The sequence below is a fragment of the Sinohyriopsis cumingii genome, chromosome 11, assembly GCF_028554795.1.
Source record: "Sinohyriopsis cumingii isolate HCF-2022 chromosome 11, ASM2855479v2, whole genome shotgun sequence".
NCBI classification, from domain to species: Eukaryota; Metazoa; Mollusca; class Bivalvia; order Unionida; family Unionidae; genus Sinohyriopsis; species Sinohyriopsis cumingii.
Window position 1 is genome coordinate 40,932,328 of NC_142971.1, and position 21,542 is coordinate 40,953,869.

The window sequence follows — 21,542 nt, forward strand, 5'->3', positions numbered from 1 at the left end:
CAAAGCACATAAGAGTTTTAGTAATTTACTATATGCAGTACATATATTTAGTTCCCTCTGTGTGATCTGTTTAGACACTTTCCATGGTGGTACGTAATTGCAGCGATTATGTACTTGAGTTCCACATGTAGGGTCTAAGGCTTCAGTTTCAAAAGCCAGCAATGCAGTAATGGTTGTGACTTTCCATCCATGGTTATTTAGTTTTTTTGTTTTGTTTTTATTATATCAAGGACAGCAATATCCAATGATCGTGCTGTGTGGTCTGCTTTATAGTCATACTTTCTATATATTATTATCAGCAGGGGAGCCAACAGAATTAGTTTTGGGGGTGGGGTGGGTTGCAAACATGTATTGGTCAGCTATTAAGTTTTACAAATGTAGTCCAAAATATGTTTAGAGGTGAAGTCCGGGTCAAGGGTGGGGAGTGCCCCCACCCCCCAATCCCTCTTTGTTGGTGCCCATGACTATCAGGTGTCCTTGTATAGTGAAGCAACCTGTATGAGCAAATGTATTTTATTTAGGTGTTTGTTAAGGCAAAATTCACTGTATTATTCAGTTATTAATAAATGCGTGCATGGTCAATTAAATACAAGTCTAATTTAAATTTACTTGAAGGCCTTAAATATTTGGTTGATGCATATAGTAAACCTGTCACTAGCAAATACATAGGAACTTAATTTGTGTTCATTAGGAACAGGTGCTCTGATTCTAGTACATGTATAAAGCCTTTCTTTACAGATTTTAATATTGTAGCCATCTATGTTTACAACAGTAATATTTTTTGTTATACTGTTGCATTATCTTGGGCTTGTACTTTTAATTTTGAATCGACTACTTCAAAAGATAATGAGTATGTACAGTATATAATAGTATTAAATAGTATATGCTGTGAAAATATATGGGCTGTTGTCTACTTAAATTCGGATCAGGTGTCGATTCATGCTGATTTATTATGTTTGTTCATTATATATATTTACAAATTACATACTACTGTATAGTGTATAGGTCATGAAAATTATATTTGGTGCTGTTTCTAAAATAAACACTATTCTGATATTTTGAAAATAAAGAAACATTCCTGCAAAATGAATCTATTTACAAGATGTTGGCACTGATTAGGAAGTTGAAATCATACCATATTAAATCTCCACGGTACTGATTAGGAAGCGGAAATCATACCTTGGTAAATCCACATGGTACTGATTACCGAGCTGCAGTCATACCTTGGTAAGTCCCCATGGTACTGATTACCAAGCTGCAGTCATACCTTGGTAAATCCCCATGGTACTGATTACGAAGCTGCAAACATACCTTGGTAAATCCCCATGGTACTGATTACCAAGCTGCAATCATACCTTGGTAAATCCCCATGGTACTGATTACCAAGCTGCAGTCAATTACCTTGGTAAATCCCCATGGTACTGATTACCAAGCTGCAGTCAATTACCTTGGTAAATCCCCATGGTACTGATGACCAAGCTGCAATCATACCTTGGTAAATCCCCATGGTACTGATTACCAAGCTGCGGTCATACCTTGATAAATCCCCATGGTACTGATTACCAAGCTGCAATCATACCTTGGTAAATCCCAATGGTACTGATTACCAAGCTGCAGTCAATTACCTTGGTAAATCCCCATGGTACTGATTACCAAGCTGCAGTCATACCTTGGTAAATCCCCATGGTACTTATTACCAAGCTGCAGTCATACCTTGGTAAATCCCCATGGTACTGATTAGGAAGCTGATATTATACCATTGTAAATTCCCATGGTACTGATAAAGAAGTTGAACCCATACCAGTGTAGATCTCCATGGTTGGAGAAGAAGGAAATCAAACTACTCCATTTTTATCAACCTCCATGTATCACTCACTCAAGCTTTGAGGGTTAGGGACTGGTCATTTGAAAAGGGAAGATAAAAAATGTATGGCACCCAGATTGCAAAAATTATTCTTCTCTGATTGATGGAATATTATTCAGAGGAGATAATTCATAGAATAAAGAAATAATTATATTTATTATCAGCTGAATAAAAATTAAATTTAGGAGGAAAAGAAACACATCTTGGTTTGAAAGAAAAATCCCAATCACCCACACACTCACCCAAAAAATTAAATGTCTTTCAGCAACTTGACAGACGTCACAGAAAGCTACCTAAGATTGACAATTTTTGACCAGGGCAGAACCGTGTAATCCACAGTATTTAAGAGAGATAACTCTGCCAAAACTAGACAGGTTAAGAGTTATCCTGTCACAAGAGGTATTTTCACTGATGTGTATCACATATATTTAAATCATGAAAAATACAAAGACATGATATGAATATAGATTAATTTGCTCTTGCATGCAGCCAAGTGATTCTGCATTTTATTTAAGCCTGACTGAAACTACCAATCTTATATAGTGTACCAATGAGAGCCAGTTTTATTGTTTATTTCTGAATACAATATTCCCCACACCTTTAGCTCCACCCACACCCACCCAGGCTTGCGCAATGGGTACTATTATACCTGATAGAGCTCTAAACCCAGTGAATCATAAAGTATTAAAGAATATGAAGGCCTGATACAAATGCAAGCGCTGTATATTTAAGTCAATATAAATCAATGGCTAGGCTCATGGAGGCTTTTGCCTAATCATCTGATATCCATACTGGGAGCAAGTTATCTGCCAAAATTATGTTGAACAAGATCATTTAAAAATAATGCAGTTATCATTAAGTATTGATGAGAAACACTGGTATGAAACTATTCTAGTAATTTATAGGAATTTAATGCAAGTATTCATAATTGTGGTGTTGTAATAGGTTCATAAAAAATAATGAAATACTAGGCAAGACCCCTGGTAAGTTAGAGTGGCCTCATAAGTTCCACAAAGGGGTTTTAAGGGTTTCTTTTTGTTGCAAGCTGGAGAAAACAGTAGAAGATTATATTTCACTAATGGCATGCAGCAGAATGATTTCAGTCAGTTAAATAATATGCCTAACTACTACCAGCAGGTGTAGGCAATGCATTTAATGGATGTTTTAACAGAACCTCTGGAGATTTCATGACTTGTTTGAAATGTCAAAAGCTTTCATCCCAGCTGTGGGCAATTTTAGCAGGAATTGTAAAGAACATGTTGTGCTTTGTAATTTATGGATGCACTTATTGAATGTATTGAACTTTTTTCTCTTTTGTCTTGGCAAACCTTATAGATAGGGGGGAGAGAGAGAGACAGTTGCAAACGTTTTGCATATTGTATGCACTCATAAGTCAAGTCCAACTGCAGAGATGCAGATCTGCCATCACATAATGTGCTCTCAGATCTGGTTATGTGCTGTTTGTTCGGAGTAATCAGTAGAACAATAACATAGACCAGGATTTGCAGGTGCAGTATGCTACAGCTAATCAAGATCTTTGTTCTTTGCAGTTTGACTCGACTTGTACGTTAGTACGTACGGTACACTTGTAATTTATTTGGAGTGACATTTTATTTTTGTTGCATGGTGATTATGAAGTTACCCTGGTCTCTGTTTTTTTATTTTGTTTAATTTTTTTTTTTTTTTTTTGGTTATTTTTTTTCTGGTTCATTTGTGTTTGGTAAAATTATTTTTCTATGATAAGCTCCAATGGCCCAGCCTGTGGCTATGAGAGGGCCCAGGTTTACATCATCAGTAAATGCTGTCTTCAATTGAAATTTGCCAGTATAGAAATCGTGGGGAATATCATGAGACATAACGACTATCACAAAATAATTATAATACCATATATACTCATACACAAGTTGATTCAAACTGCAACCAACATAAATTCTAATCTGCCATTACATAATGCACTGGGGCCCCGAGTGGCCGAGTGGTCTAAAGCGCTTTCTGTTACGGATCACTGCAATCTCACCTCTGTCTGCGTGGGTTCGAGTCCAGGATTCGGCCAATGTGAGTATGTGAGAAAGCTTGCTAGTAGCTTCTTGTGGGTCAGTGGTTCTTCCCGGGTTCTTCCTCCACCATTAATACTGGCCGCCATACATATCCTATCGTGTGCTGAAAAATGGCGTTAAACCCAACAACAACAACAACATAATGCACTGCCAGAACAGGATCTTTGTCACTTGTGATACTGTTTACTCCAAACTAACTGCACAGATCCAGATCTGCTGGTGCAATATGCATCAGAAAATCTGGGTCTCTGCAGTTTGCAGTTGGTTCAGATTTTAGTTGCATATATATTGTGCTTTCAGTAATATTTTAGTCCTTTATTTCCTTTATTAAGATGAAGATTATCACTTAAGACAGTGAAGCGGGGGATAGGCGTGCCCTTGCTATCCAATGAAAATCAAGGAAAAGTCTCAAGTAGATTTTATTGGGTTGAACTGTTCTGAATGGCAGAACAGCTAGAGTCTTCACTATGAAGGAGTCATCTGTACATTTTTCCCAGGTACTTTGTTTAAAAAAAAGTTTTTAACTACTGTCTGCTTGATTTGTGGATCACAGGTTAGCATTAGAAATCTGCAACCAAATGTTGCAGCTGTTTTAAAAGTGTACAAATATTCAGACATCTCTTCATGTTTAGAACCTCACCTACACTGTAGATTTACACAAGGGATATCGATTTGATAGACACACACACACACACACACACCATTACCACCACCGGCTTGGAAACCCTAATCTTCTAAAATCATTCAAGGTTGAAATTAGTCTGTATTTAATGGATGCCAGTTGATTGCTGGATAGTTTTCCAAAGGTTAGAGTGGCCATATATAACATACTCTGAAAGTCATTTGTCAATTCTTCGAACTCCATTTATTTGGTGTGGAATTTTACCTAACATCCATTACTTGGACGCAGTGATACATTCCCATTCTCAGTAATTGATACAATTTGGGAAGTGTTTGTGCATGCTGGTATACATGTAGCTTAAAGATACAACATGGAAAAATGTGTATTGTACATGATATTGTACACATAGCTTATGGGTACTTATTATGTACTGTACACATTTCCCTTTATATTATACACAAGTTACAAACTGTATTTGTGCATCCTAGTGTTGTTATAGCAGAGATCGGGGACAAGTCATGTAAATGTGTTATGTGTATCACATGATACACAAAAATGAAAATGTAGGACAAACAATGACGGTGGCTGATAATATAGCATGTGTAAGGAAATACAAAACAATGGTAAGGAACTGCATTTTTATTGCTGCTTTTATCCTACAGCCTTCAACAATGGAAATTTTATAGCCATAGTGTTCAAAATAATAAAGTTGTATATTCTTTTAGTGATAATACACTTGTACACACAAGAAGTTTTAAAACTGATGACAATGTAGAAATGTTTATCATTTAGTAAGTAACATGCCATCATATAATATTCATGAATCATTTTACTTTTAGATAGAATATCAAAATAAAATCTATTGGTGATGCAAAGAATGTCAAAATAAAATCTATTGGTGATGCAACTTTTGTCTTTTTTTAAGGAAGTTTCCACCGTTTTGGAATCATTGGTTCCGTTATATTTTTATTGGTAACCACATCACTACCAAATTAGATAGTTCGTGTCCTAGCATCACAAGCAGGGGTTGCTCTATACATAATAGCCTCTTCTGGTATCTACAAAATGAACCAGAAGACAAGTAAATATGTTATATATCACAGTTGAATTTTGAATGTGTAAGATTTATAAGTTTGTTTACTCGTGTTTTTATTTTTCCCCTTAAAAAGAAATATCTGAATAAAGGTTCCTACATATTAAATAAGCTGCCATTTGAACGGTAGCATTGTCTTACTATGTAATATATAAACTGCAAATTTTGGTAATACATAAATTATGTCCCAAAGGATGTCCCACTACTAGTTCAGTTTTTAAATATACATCTTTGTACAGCTTTGTATATCAAGCTTGTAGTAATCTAACCTTTATTTAGACAGCTGCAAGGATAACATTTGAAAATTTATTGTTAAAATATTTTTTCTTATGATATCTGAGTCAATTCTAAACTACACAATAAAGTTACTCAGTTCAATAAATCTTCAGTGTTATTTATGTTGCATATTCATCTGTGTGTGTGTGTATGTGTATATACTCTTTAAAGTTTGAGCTCTTGTGTACTTTTTTAAAATTTATTTATCTAGACTCCCCTCTGTTTCATTCTTGGATCTGCCCCTGTATCACAGAACTGAAAGGCTTTGCATTACTAGCACATCTATTGATTAAAAGCATTCCTCACCCCCAATGTTAATCGAACATGTTCTAATTTCTAAATAGATGTAAAGGATGAACCTGATCTGGTGTAAGTTTGCTGGGATAGGGTCGGGATGATCCATCATCGGTCTATTTCCACCTACAAAATGTTTACTGCAGATATATGTCCATCTTGTGATTTTGTCAGTAGTAAAAGTTCCCCTTCCACATGCACGCACCTAACGCCATGCTTCTCCATCGCCCTCATTCTACATCAACCGATGCCAAATGTAGCAGTTATAATGGTTTCTACTGCTCCATTATCTGATTGGTTGCAGGGTTTTTTTTTTTAAAAAAAAAAACCTATTCAGATTCCTTGTTTTATTGTTCATAATAATCAAAGCCCCAGTGACTGAAAGAAGAAAAATGGTTGCCACACATAAAGTTCAGTTTTCCACTTCCAATAGCTTCCAAATTTTGTATATGGCTGGCACTTAGGGTAAGGTACAACCCTATTGATTTTGGGCTTAGAAAGGTCCAAGGTCAGGTCACTATGATTGTAATAGAAACAAAATGGTTTTCACACAGTAACTTGTGCTGTCCACCATCTACAGTTAACAAACTTTGTTTATGGCTTGCACTTGAAGTAAGGTAGAAACCTACTGATTTTGTAAAATGAAAAATGGTGTAATATTATGTCTATAACATAGACCACGTATATTTTGTGGATAACTTTCATTTAAAGTAAGGAAGAAGTCGTTTGATTTTAGGTCAAAGGTCAGTGTCATTGAAAATGAAAAAAATTGTTTCCATGCTGTAGGCCACCACACATGGGGTTTGCATTTAGTGTGCCATCCACAATGCTGTCGTTTGATTAATTTCCTGGTGTCATCTAGTTACCAATGTATCTAATATTTAATTTATTTAATTTTTTGTTTCAGCAACGATGTTCTTGAACACACTTACACCCAAGTTCTATGTGGCACTGACAGGAACGTCATCTCTCATATCAGGTCTTATTTTGGTAAGTACAGAGCTATGTGGGTCAGTTGGAATGTCCTTGTCTTTTTCCATCACATACTAGAGAAAACATGAAATGATGGCCATTTTGAACTGCTCTCAAGTACATGGTTGTTATTATGTCATAACGAATTATATTACAGTGACTAGATGGTGTGTCATACAGTGTAAGCTACCATAGTTTTCTGACCATTGAAACAAAATTATTTCTTCAGAATCACAGGAATAACATTAAAAATTTAAATTGGAGGCAATCCATTGATTTCTGAAACATGGTCAGATGTTATTTTCAACACCTGTAATTTTATAAGTTTTTTTTTGTAAATCTAGCAGGGTGTTCATCTGCTGAAAACCTATCAGTTAGGAAGCATCATTACAGTTACCTTTATGTAAAGAACTGAGGATCTTGAAACTCTCTTCAAGTCTTTTTTTAAGGCAGTTGCCATATATACTTGCTTATAAGTTATTTGCAAACTGCACAGACCCGGATCTGCTTTTGCATAATGCACCTGGCCAATCTGGGTCAGTGCAGTTTGTTAGAATTGGTTTGGTGCTTTATGGCATAGCAACACAAGTAGGTTTTTTTTTTGGTACCAAGGCAATGGGAGTAAAGTGCCCAGCCCAAGGACACACCATGGTAGCTGACCCAGGCTGGCCCAATTGTAAATGTTGATTTAAATGTAACTACTGTATATTATATATTGTTTATAATAATAAAAATGAGGACATTCTATAGCGCCTAGTCTTTAGAAGCTCTAAGCGCTTTACAACATTAGACAACACCTGTAAGATAAAAAACATATAATGATATGATTACAAAAACAAACACCATGAAATTAGAAAACATTAAAAAAAACATGCTGAGAATATTTAAGGTAGGAAACATTATTAGGTCTTTAAGCTTGTTCTTGCAGTCGAAATAAGTGAGTTTTGAGAGCCCTTTTGAATGTGATCACTGTGTCTTTGTGTCTAAGTTCAGTGGGCAATTCATTCCACATTGCTGGGCCCTGGTATGCAAAAGAACACTGTCCATTTGACTTTGTTTTCATACTTGGAATAATGAGTATACGATTGTCAGAAGAGGAGCATAAGTATCTTGCTGGTGTGTACACATGGGTGAGGTCAGATAGGTATGTTGGACTAGAGTCCGATAGTGAAATGTAGCACATAGAACAAATTTTGTGTTTGATTCTGGATCGAATGGATATCATTGTATGGTTCAGAGCAGCGGGGAGGTGTGCTCTGATCGTGGTACTCTAAGTATGATCCGAGCAGCTGTGTTTTGAAGTTTCCAGAGCAGATATTGAGATGAACCAGACAGAATTGAGTTACAGTAGTCCAGTCTTGAAAGTACTAATGAACACACAAGTGTTTTAGTGGCATCAACTGAAAGATATTTGCGAATTGAGCTAATGCGTATATATATTGTTTGGTTCACCTCGTTTACCATGTCAGGTCATACTTGACAAAGAGCCTTGACAACTTCTACAACTTTTTGGTCAAGTTTTATTTTAAAATGCTTTTCCAGTGATGAGTTCACGCTCAAACATTTATAAGATAGGTCCCCTGGGTTTATTTTAAGAGAAAAACCTCAACATTTACATTACCATATATACTTGCTTAATAGTCAAGTCAGATTGCAAGCAAAGATCATGATGTGCATGCAGGCCAGGGTACATATTGTTTGTTCTACTGATCATTCCTAACAAACTGCACAAACCCAGATCTGCAAGCACATTATGTGACAGCAGATTTGGTTCTGTGCAGTTTGCAGTTGGACTCAACTTTTAAGCAGGTATAGATGGTAATTTCTGTTCATATTGATCAGTTTCCAAATGATGAACACTATTATGATGTATGTGATCATTAAAACAGTAAATTAATGCTGCAGGATTTTACTTGGGTAGGTAGACCATGTTACATAATCATCCCTGATGTAAGAAGCCATTAAGGAGTAATTGGGATACTTAGGAATAGCCATGACCCTGAGACTTACAAAGCATTTCCATGTGAATTGCAGCTGGAAAGCCATTACCTGGGAGTAAAACATCGTCTGCAAGATGCTGTTGTAAGGCTTTACATCAGACCAATGCTCGCCACTTATCTTAGAATGGCCTGATGATTCTGTTATGATGCCATCATTATAAAACAGATTTTACCCACTTTTTATTTTGAGCTGTGCAATATTTGCAGCTTGTGTCTCCATCAAATAACGAAAAAGAAAATTGCCTACATAGTTTTAATAATCACAGTACACGTAGTTCATTAGGAAAGACAATGATATTGTCAGTGAAAAGTACGAGAACTTTAGAAATATTCAATAATTTACAACCTGCTGTTAATAAGCCACACATGCTTTCAGCCCAAAAAGCACATGCAATCTCAGTAATTGTGTCATTAAAAAAATCAGTCACCAACACACACATTTCTTAGTGTATTCAGTAAAAGAAGTTTGTGACATTCAAGTTGTGACAGGGTTCTTTTTCTCCATACTTTTCTGTGAAATGACTCGTACACCTTACAATGACTAGTGCAAGAAAAGGAACACCAACTAATATATTTTTGGGTGATTCTGGATTACATAGACCCCTGGATGTCAGAATACTGATTTTTCACAAGTGATCCTGATTCATAGGGAAAGAGGGAATAGTTTAACATGCATACTTTTCTGCATTAATCTGACTTTTATTGTTGTTCAAATACTTTGTTAAAATATTCTAAACCATCCGCATGCTTAATAGAAATAGATACATTTGATTCTGATGGATCATTTCTCATAAAGACGATTAATGTACTTTAAATTAACATCTGATCAATCACACCAATTATAGACTGATTGGTAATGTGTACAATGGACTAAGATGATGATAACAAAGGTGATTAAATCGGTACATTAATAACAGTAGCAACCATGGTCAAGTCTAGGTTGAGTTTTTGCTCCTATGTTGAAAAAAATATGATGATGGTCGGATGTGAAAGATCTATCCACACAGTGCAGAGTAAAAATGATTGGTAAAAATATTGTGTCTCCCTGCACACCAGTTTCCTACTTTTGCATTCAGTCATTTGCCTTCAGTGTTCATGATGTAGATGAGTATTTGATTTGGAGACCTGTGCTTTAGGCAGACTGGTTACACTGCCTAGTGCAAGCGAATTTATATTTTAACATAGCAGTAAGTGATAACAATTCATAGCTTATGCAAACAGATGTCATCAGAAGAGGTGAATTGTAAAACATTGACTGCTATTTCATGGAAATTTCACAGATTAATAATTCAGACTATGATGGCCTAAAGAAGCTTCGCATATTTTTAAACCCATTACACCATTGGAACAAACTAAAATGAACTTTTGGAGCGGTAATAAGAGGCAACAGTGCATGCATAATGGCTTGCAATGAGATCGTTTAAATTTTGTCTCTCTCCCAGGATAATAACTTTGTAACAAATTAGTGGCTGTTATCATACTTAAGATAATACTGCAAGACAAGTCTCATTTACATATTAGGTGATTGCTTTGTAAAATGGATTCATTTTGCTGTTTAAACTCTTTGCATAAAAATGAAAGACAATATCAGCAATTAGTGATGACTGCTATATATGATGACAAGCCTTGTTCCATCTTTTGTCAGCAATTGTTATTTTCATCTCTCAAACCCACCTGATTAGTTTCATCCATTCTCGGCACGGAGCATCCTGGCATTAAGGCCTTTCAGATTTGTGCAAATTATAGCAATCCACTATTCAATACAGCCACCATTGCTAAAAATAAATTTAAACTTTTTCAAAACTCTTGGATGAAATTTGATTATCATTTTTGACAGAAAATTATTGGTTTTTTTACAAAGTTTGACAAAGCATTCTGGTCAGATCGACTTTCGATTTCTTTGTTGCAAAGTCATTTAAGTGTGTTGGTTTTTCTTTTCTTGTTGCAAGCATATGTATGTTTTTATGTCTCAGAGATTTGACGTTTTGTTTACTTTGCAACCGTTTTATCTTGAATTCCGTGCTGAGTATACTTAAAGCAGTATTTGCAGAATATTATATATTATAAATATATTATATCTGTGTGGATTTAGTCTCACTTAAGATCTTATGCCAAGATAGAGGTAAAAATATTTAATGCCTATCTACATCTTAGTTCTGTCTCCTCAATCATCTTTTCCCTCTCTTTAACACATTAACCCCTGGAGCTTTTTGTCATTTTCGCCTGAAAATCGAGTAGGAAACACATTTTGAAAGCTATTTCTGAATAAATCCGAAAACACCAAATCCCAGGTGATCTTTCAATAATATACTGCCTAGTTGTGTTAGAAACATTGTTTTTCATTGGCTATTTGGCTCGCGCATGAGCAGAAGGGTAAAAATAGTTCTTTTTTTTTTTTTTGCTAAATGGAGCCATTATTTTTGTATCAAGACCAATCTTTATTCCAAATGCCCATCTTATCCTACTTTTTGCAAAGGTTCATATGTCTGTTCATACCGGGTTGCCTTAGATCTGAGACCAAAAAGTCTAAAATCTGGACACAAAATGGGATTCCGACCACGGGTGAATTTTGGGTAGAAAAAAGTCGGATAAAAAAAATGAGGTTTTTTATCTGTCTTTTGTAGTGCAACTAGATATTCCAGATTATTTGGTATCATTGTAGAGCTACATCTGTCTACCTTTCTATAATACCACCCACTTTAGTGTATCATGTATGACCATGATGCTACAGAGCTCGGCAGTAGGCTACTACCTCCTGCCCCGTTAAGTCGTCGCTATGGGTTAATGTGTTAACAGTGTCCTTTTGATGTGTGATTCTCAGCATTAAATTATATTTTTGTCTTAAGATTTTGTTTACAGTTTCATTAAGGTTTGATGTATTCAGCTATCAAACATCACAGCCTAGAGTAGTTTTCTGGATAGAAGTACTTTTTTTTAGATCTTTTTCTCAGTGACTGATAAACTTAGTCTTATATCCATGAAATTGTCAGACTGTTGGTTACAAATCCAAGAGGGAAGATATCTTCACTTTTTTAAAACAAGTGTATGTCTGTGTGTGTGCGTGTCATTAGGATTTTTAAGATAGCTTAAACAATTTTTCAGTCATATTGCTATGATATCTGCAGTGTGGCAGTTCATAGTGATGTCTAGCAGTGGGGCATCATGACGCAGACATGTGGCATGATGTCCCACCTAGTCACATTATCCTGACGGCCAGTCCTAACACTAACCTCATAATGCTGAGCACTGAAAGAGGCAGCTGTTAGTACCATTTTGGTTAGTCTTTGATATGACTTGGCCAGGGTTCGAGCCCACAACCTCCTGCTTCCAAGGCAGACATTCTAACCACTAGGCCAACAGAGCAGTCTAAAACAAATGTACATTTCCAATACAAGGAAGAATTTTATATAAGTAGTCAGCAGGGATATGAATGCTTTTCAAATCACTCAAAATGAGTTGTTGTTGTTGTTGTTGTTGTTGGGTTTAATGCCATTTTTCAGCACAAGATAGGCCATACATGGCAGCCAGTATTAATGGGGAGGAAGAACTCGGGTGAAAACCCTGGAAAGAACCACAGACCCATGAGAAGCTACTGGCAAGCTTTCTCACATACCCACATTAGCCGAATCCGAGACTTGAACCCACGCAGACAGAGGTGAAATGGCAGTGATCCGTAACATAGAGCACTTTAGACCACTCGGGGCCCCCTCAAAATGGATAGCACTCCTCCTTAATAATAATTTTGGATATTAAAAAAAGTGAATACGAACGCTTACATAGGGAAATAAGATCATTTTAGATACACACATAATGAGGGCAAATTCTGTCACAGCACACTGCACCAGCCAAGCTCTGAATTTTTTCTATATGACTACCTCAGGAAGATAGACTTGGGGGAGTTTGTAGGGTTGTGAAGAGTGTCTGACACCTGTATGTGGAGCCACAAGGGGCTGATACGAGATATATAGGGACACTGATAACCGAAACGCAATAAGTCTGATCCAGAAAATTGCTGTGATAACAAACATCAGCCGATACTCCATACATACACTGTAGGAAGCAGGTATGAAGTATATGGGCACAATAGTTAAGTACTGAGACAAATTGGTTGATTAATTGATTGTATTTTAACAGTGCACCAGCACTGTTAGGCTATTTAGTGCCATACAAAAGATTACATGTATGATCGTTTAAAAGTTATAAAACGTTTCATATTGACCAGCGATATCAAAGACCAAATAGTTGAAATTAAAATGATAAGATGATAGTGGTTAGAAAAAATTAAGCTGCCCGATCATTGGGGGATGTAAATGGTGTATGTTAATGGAGACAGATGAAAAGGTATTGCGAAGAAGGGACGGTATATACATTTCATAAAAATGCTCTAGGTGATGGCATACAGGTTATAACTTAGAATAAATGTTTACTTCTTTCAGGAATTTCACATTAGAAGTGATGTTTACTGTATGAAAAAGTTCCATCGTGTCATGTACATTGTAATACTGATCGCACGTGGGTTGCAAGTTGAAACACTCTATCATAAAGTGCTTAACAGTGAATGGTTCATTGCAAGAAATGCACTCTGGTGGGTCTTCACCTTTTAGTATGTGGGAGTGGGTTATATGCGTATGACCAATTAGAATTCTTGCAATGACTACCTCCTCCCTATGGATGGTTCTGTACAAAGGAGTCCATTTTCCTAGAGTTGGCTTGATTGAGTCAAGTTTATTATTCACTGCTTCATTCCATGATGCCTGCCACCTTACATAAAGTCTCTTTCTTAGTCAGTTTAAAATCAGTATAAGGTATTTTAAAATCTTGTGGTTCTTGAGTTAAGGCCATTTTAGTAGCATGATCTGCTTTTTCATTACCTTTGATACCAACATGGCAAGGTAACCAACAGTATACCATATCGTGGGAGGTACTCAGCTTAGTATTTTTGACAAAAACATTGGTCAGCAGTGTGTTCTCCAGTTTTCTTTTGTGTAGTGACTGAAGTACTGATAGGGAGTCAGAAAAGATGATGCTGTTTAACATATATTTGTTTTCGATATATTGCAGAGTAAGGTCAGTTGCTCTGATTTCGGCTGAAAATATCAATTTACCATTTGGTAAGCCAACTTTTCTAGTGCGTTTTCCACTAACAAAGGCTGCAGCAGCCTTTTCCTCATCCTTTGATCCGTCGGTATAAATTCTTTTGTAGTTTTTAAATTCAGTGAGGAGCTCATGATAAGAGTTGTGGAACATGAAGGGTTTGTCTCAGATGTTTTTTCCATCGTGAAGTTTAAACGTACCTTTGGTTGTTTAAGTAGCCAGGGAGATGATTCAGAGATGGAGGTTTTCTGAATTTTAGAAAGATCAATTTTTGTACTGTCCAGGCTGGAAGATATTCTAATGCCAGAGGAAGGTATGGCGTTTGGTTTATTTTTGTACAAGGTTTTGTATTTGGGTGGAAAAACAGCCAAAAAACCAGGGTTCAGAGGATTTGATCTTAATTTGAGAGCATACTGTGTGAAAAGCATTTCTCTGCGATGTGATAAAGGTGGTTCATTCACTTCAGCAAGACTTTCACACAGGGATGTCTTAAATGCTCCTAGAGCGAGTCTTATTCCTTGATGATGAATTGGGTCAGCTGAACCATAAACAACACAACCATAGTCCAGTTTGGAGTGAATAAACATTCTATATAAATTGAGGATGACTCTTCTATCAGCACTCCAGTCAGTGTGTGCCACTAATTTGAGTAGATATAGAGATTTCAAGCATATAGCTTTTAAGTTCTTTAGGTGTGGAATAAAAGTCAGTTTTCTGTCGAAGATAATACCTAAAAACTTTGTTTCCTCAACAACTGGAGTGACACAAATTGGGGGTCAAAAGCTAAGTTGTGAATTCTTGAAACTTGGCAATAGCCCAGCTTGGCAGATTTTTCTATAGGAATACCTCAGAAAGAGAGATTTAGGGGAGTTTGTAGGGTTGTGAAGAATGTCCGACACCTGTTTGTGGAGCTGCAAAGGGCTGGTACAAGATATATAGGGACACTGATAACCGAAACTTGTTACGTCTGATCCTGAGGATTGCCATGATAATAAATATTAGCCAATATGGCAGTGGACCCACAGAACAGAGCTGGAACGGTACACTATGTAAGAAATGTCCCAAATAAACAACATGGAGGAAGAGGGGAGGCAGGTGGTTCTTTCTGCAAATAATGTTAAAAATTAAATGCACTTGAAGGTGCCCCATTTGCTATATGAATGATACCCTAAGTGACACATCGTTTGATCACATGCTCCAACTCAATCATCTGATTGGTCCAACATGACAATGAATCTATATTTAGTTACTAGCTTATAAAGGTATATTGGCTGCAATGACATCATATCTGGGCAGAGAAACTAAAGTAGACAAAGAGGGGCCCAGTAGGGTGCCAGAGAAGGATGCATTGTGTATTACTTAAATTATATTTAATCAAATAAATTGTAATTTAATGCTTATCATCCAAATAAAAAATTCTTCTCATTTTTATGAACTGTTCAAAACTGATTTTAATTATTATCATTATAATTTAATAATCATATGAGATTTTAATTCAGTTGCATGTAAACAACATGATATGTATAATTATGTCAGATTGAACCATCCAAGATCCAGAGAAAAAATAAATATAATTAATGAATTGGGGCTAATTGATACTGGAAGAGTATTTGAAGTAGAAAATAGTGAGGATTGATTTTTAAAAAACTTATTTCAGAGAAGTTAAAGATATCGAAACTGCAAATATTGAACTAGAGTATAGAGGTCGTCATTCCCTTTTAACATTGCTATATAAAATAGGGAGATTCATGAAGGGAAAATCTTTTTTCAAGCTTAATAGCGTATTTCTTAAAGACAGGATGTAAAATAACTATACAAAACAAATAATTTAAGACATTAAATAACAATATTTGATGTTCATGTCCAAGATGACATCAGTGGTATTCTAAATTAGGAAATACAATTAAGGTAGATGGCAAATTATTTGTTTAAATTGTTTCAATGAAAATGAGAACAAAAACATTATTTTCTTCAGTCAAGAAAACACAAAGGAGATTAAAGATAAAAAGATTTTATTCAAGAAATTAATATTTCATCAAATGACAATGTAATAACTGCATCAAAATTGATTGGGGGAAGAGCAAGGTTTTCAATTTTTCTTGAGTTGGATAGAAACCTGAGTAAATGTTGAAATATTTGCACAGTTTAGAAAACCGAAAATGTCTTAGTAAATATATGAAAAGTATTTTAAAAGTGACAACACCATCCTAACCAGGGAGAATTTCAAAAAATTAGCAGGAAGGCATCTTGTCGCCAAGGACTAAGTTTGCACAACTGATGATTGTCCATGATTAATTATAGCCACCATTTCTAAGAAGTAAAAAAAATCAATTTGTAAACGATGTCTTCACAATTTCACATACAATATCCAACATAATTCAAACTGCATTTGATCGAATGCACTGTGGTAAAAAAGACGATGTCTGATGATTCTGCTATCATATATTCAATTATGGCTACTGATGCTAATAAAAGAAAATCATTTTAATGATTTCTTGGAAACTGATCAGAATTTGACGAAACCTTACAGAAAACATCCTGTCTTAAAGAGATTTAAAATGTTTCAAATCATTCCATTCCACCGCTAAAAATAGCTGCAGTTACTAAATAGAACAGCTTAGAAACAACTTCTGATTTGTTCAACAGGAATTGATCCATTTGATTAAAAGCATTCTGGTATTAAGGGCATTCAGATGTATGCAAATGTTTTGCCATCAAATATAGCCATCTTTACAAAAAATGGGCACACCTTTAACTGGCTTTTCAAAAACCATTCAGCAGACTTGAAACAAATTTGAAGAAAGAGAAAATAAATAATTATAATAAAGTCTTTCTTTAATGAGGATGATACAGTTAGTACAAAAACTAAAATACAGCTGGGAAACAAACAAACAAAAATGGCACAGTGTATTGGTGTATACAAGAGCAAGTAGGTACGGATTCAGTACATAGAGTATTGTGTTCACCAACACCAACATGCATGATTGAAAACACACACATAGACACAGTTTATATAGTATATCCATATACAAATATACCACAAAGTTAGCCATAATCAGTTAAAGACATTATCTAGATTGCATCCATTTTAAACATCTATAATCAAAGGATTATGCTAATAATGCTTCTTTAATTGGTGAAGTTTGATGACGTTTACAAATTTGAATATTCCTTGTGTATATAATCATTTGTGCATCAACAATGCACATAAATTATGAAATTAGCCATTCCTTGACAGTTTGTAAGAAATTTCAAAAACCCTTGTTAACGTCTTCAGGCAGACAGTTTCTGGTGATTAGACAAGAGAAAGTCGGACTATTTTTATACAGTTCCATATTGGGTTTAGGAAAAAGAAAGTTATTGGATGACACAGTGTATCATCAATAGAGACTGTATTGATATTATTTGTCCTTTTACTGAATATATCATTTTTATTGTTTGGCATCAAACCATTTAAAATGTTGTACATAAATTTCATAAATAGTCATGGTTTTCAAATTCTTCATGCATGAGTGCCTTTCAGATTTATACAGATGACAAGCCAGTATGCCATGATATGTGGCCATATGGCTGTTGCTACTAAAAATAGAACAACTTTAACACAAAGTATCATTGCATTAGGGTCTTTCAGTACTGGAGAGATGGTGCTTATCTGGAACCAAATAAAGATGAAGATTTAAAACCAGGGAAACTTTGAAATAATTGCTTTCATAACACATGAAGTCAGCATGCTGAATTTATTCATGTATGAAGGAGAGCATACATACTGATTTGTTGGTGTATAATGTGCCAGCTTATCAGGATTTTATAGTTCTATTCAACACAGTCTCAGGCAGAACAGAATGACACTTTACAAAACTTTTGTTTAGTCAGTGAAATGGGTTTACAAAGTACCATCAATACTTCGAGTCTCGGATTCGGCTAATGTGGGTTTGTGAGAAAGCTTGCCAGTAGCTTCTCGTGGGTCAGTGGTTCTTTCCGAGGTTCTCCCAGGTGCTTCCTCCACTATTAATACTGGTGGGTCAGTGGTTCTTTCCGAGGTTCTCCCGGGTACTTCCTCCACCATTAATACTGGCTGCCATGTATAGCCTATCGTGTGCTGAAAAATGGCATTAAACCCTACCACGACAACAGCCATCAATATTGGTTTGTAAGTGATCAAACTGCGAACAATAAAAGATCATGATCTGCCATAGCATAATGCATCTGCAGATCAAGGTTTATGTTTGTTTTACTGATTACTCCAAACAAACTACACAAACCTAGATTTGCTGGTGTATTAAGCGGCAGCAGATCTTGGTATGTGCAGTTTCTAGTTGGACGTAACTTATAAGCAGGTATATATGGTAATGTTAAATGATATCAATTTAAGCTTACAATAGAATTTTTGAAGTTGAATGATTACAACTGTTTGTCTAGATAAGTGTTTAGGTGTCTAGATGATTGTTGTTAAGGTGTGTAGGTAAATGTTGAAATGTCTAGATAAGTTTTGAGGTGTCTAGATGAGTGTGAGATGTTGAAATGCCTAGGTAAGTGTTGAGATAGTGAGAAGTGTTTTTGTTTAGCTGCACAAAGTGAAGCACTTTCTAACAATAATCAATCAAGCATTTTGCTAGATCCTCTTCGAGTCGTGCAAGATTCTGTTTGAACAAGACTTAATTTACTCTTTTTGAGTCAAATCACCTCCTAAACAAGCGAAACAAAAATTGATTTGCTGAGTGAAACAAACTTAATTTACTTAAAGACAAAAATAGATTTGATAGTTTACTTGTCTTAGATAAAAATTATATAATTATATAATTTTAGAATTTTATAACTCATGCATTAAGTTTGTCTTTGTATATTCCAATTTGACTTCATTACTTTTCACCATTGGACCTTGTAGGAGATTGGCAGTTGGATCTAATTAAGCTACCCTCTGCAAATACATTATTATTATTATTATTATTATTATTATTATTATCTGGACATATATATATTATTCATTCCCAAGTAATACTTCTCATACCCATATATTTTGCATAGAACCTGACCAACTTGACATAGCATAACCAAGTTGATGGTCATGGTCTGGTCTTAATGTTTAAGTGATAAATCATAGACTAACAGTTGTGTACAATTGCACTTGTAATCTACTCTACTTTGGTAGGTAAAAGTTTGTTATTTTTAAAGTATGAGATAGACTTTTATAAGGACTAGTAAAGGGTCTGAACTTAAAATCTTAATGCAACCAAGAAATTTGCAGTTGTGAACTGAATTGTTAATATTCTGTATTATTTTATTGAATGTGGCTTAGTTGCAAATTAATTTTGCAATAAATTCAACTCTCCCTAAATTTAATTCAGATGAGTGTGGAGGTCGTCAATCAGTTGTTGAATACTCTGGCTGTCCTGGGAAGGCATCAAACCCATGACTTCTGGATTACCAATTTAACTTCTACCAGCTGAGCTACTGTGCAAACAAATAAGAAATAGGTGTACATATTTCACCAAAATAAAAAATATTTTATGTGAATGTGATGTTCCAATATTAATTCTTATCCACCACATACTGTGAAGCATTTTGTCAGTGTTGGTCACCATGATTTGTTTTCAAGGAAAAAATGTGATCATAAAAGACTGTTTCATGAGCAGAACATTCTCTGATTATCCAAGAGGTCAGTTCACTAGATCTTGTTTATTGTGTAGAGCTTTCACAGTATCCATGAAACTGTTAATGCAAAAAGCATATATATATTTTGTTGATCTTAAGGGTGTCAGAGTAAAGCAAAAATAACCCCATAATGCTTAGCATAGAAAGGGATAAGAGACTGACCATATAATTGGGAGGGGCTGGATGGACAGTTTCTTTTCTTGTTTTACCACAAGATAATGGAATTCTTTCAACAAAGATAATGACATAATATGTTAGTGAGAGGTGCTGTAATTCAGGAAATCAAAGCAAGGACAGTATATTTCAACAATGTTGCATGTCCATTTCTGAATTTATCCAGCCTCTACCCACCCACCCCCACCCCCACCTTCCCAACTATTCACAACACTTAATCAAGCATTCATTCATAATGGAAATTGCGGGGCTAAAATTAAATCCCCCAGTCTGAGTCATCCTGATCATGTAGGAAATCTTCTTTGTCTCCGGGAATGACTCATGGAAAATGCATGTATTCAGATTTTCTCTCAATGTTTGTAAATTATTTGTCTCTCACTCAGCTTCAGAAGGCTTTATCCAGTGTAAAGACTTTCTACTCCATCCCCTTTTGCAAAGTTTATTACTTGGTCCTCCATGGTAGGAATAGAATTATTGTAATCAGTCGGAATATGGCATAAAAGAGGTCTAACTATGCAGTCACATGGATTCCCTTGCTCTCTTCCTAAATTGTAACAATTTCAGAGTCAAAAGTATTTTAGGTTTTCTACCCTTGATAAAGAAAGACTTTATATTGTTGTTGTTATTATTATTATTATTATTATTATTATTATTATTATTATTTTCATCAGCATCATCATCATCATCATCATCATCATCACTGACAGTATTTTGGCAAACAAAACTGACCTAAGGTCAACATATGCTGTATCTAGGCATTTTTATTCATCAAATACATTTTTACTAATAAAAAAAGATGCATTCAGTATTTCATTTTGTAAATAATATACAATCTTCCGTCAATTATTTTTTGTTCTTTTCTTTCTTCATATGTCAGATTTATATACTGTTTACCTACCTATTTATCTATATATCTGTCTGTCTATCTATCTATCTAGTTAGCTATCTATCTGTCTATCTGTCAGTCTCTCTGTCTGTCTAGGTAATAATTTATCTAGTTGCATGTGTGTGTGTGTATGTATGTATATATATATATATATATATATATATATATATATATATATATATATATATATATATACACACGCACACACATACATGCATGCATACATACATACATACATACATACATACATAACAAAAGGAAGATTACGATTATTTTTTGTCTCTTTGTCTGTCCATTTTTGGTTTCTACTGTTTAGCATGAATGATTATGAGAACCAACACTGTACTTTTGTGCTTTTGTATAATTTCTGATTCATTTTTTCTCTCTCAAAAAGGTGCATGTTAATAGGTCTACCCACTGCACTGTAGCCCTATGGACTAACAGCAAAAATACATACCTAGACATGGCAAGCCTAAGGTGTCATTCTAAATCTGTTTCTCTCTTCATTTTGAAATGTCACTTTTTCTTCTGAAGCATTAAGTTCAGAATTTTGTTTTA

General features: G+C 35.1%; 1 protein-coding gene across 5 annotated transcripts in view; it reads left to right on the forward strand.

The window, feature by feature from the left end:
• LOC149787989 (suppressor of tumorigenicity 7 protein homolog) overlaps nt 1-21,542 on the forward strand; it is a 132,042-nt gene that overhangs the window by 32,377 nt on the left and 78,123 nt on the right. For 4 of the 5 annotated variants that reach the window (XM_089974267.1, XM_089974269.1, XM_089974268.1 and 1 more), the window contains exon 2: nt 7,114-7,196. In XM_089974267.1, coding sequence (XP_089830393.1) covers nt 7,114-7,196 — 83 coding nt within the window. Of the gene's footprint in view, nt 1-5,073; nt 5,167-7,113; nt 7,197-21,542 lie in introns of those variants that run through there. The other variant, XM_089974270.1, reaches the window with a different exon arrangement.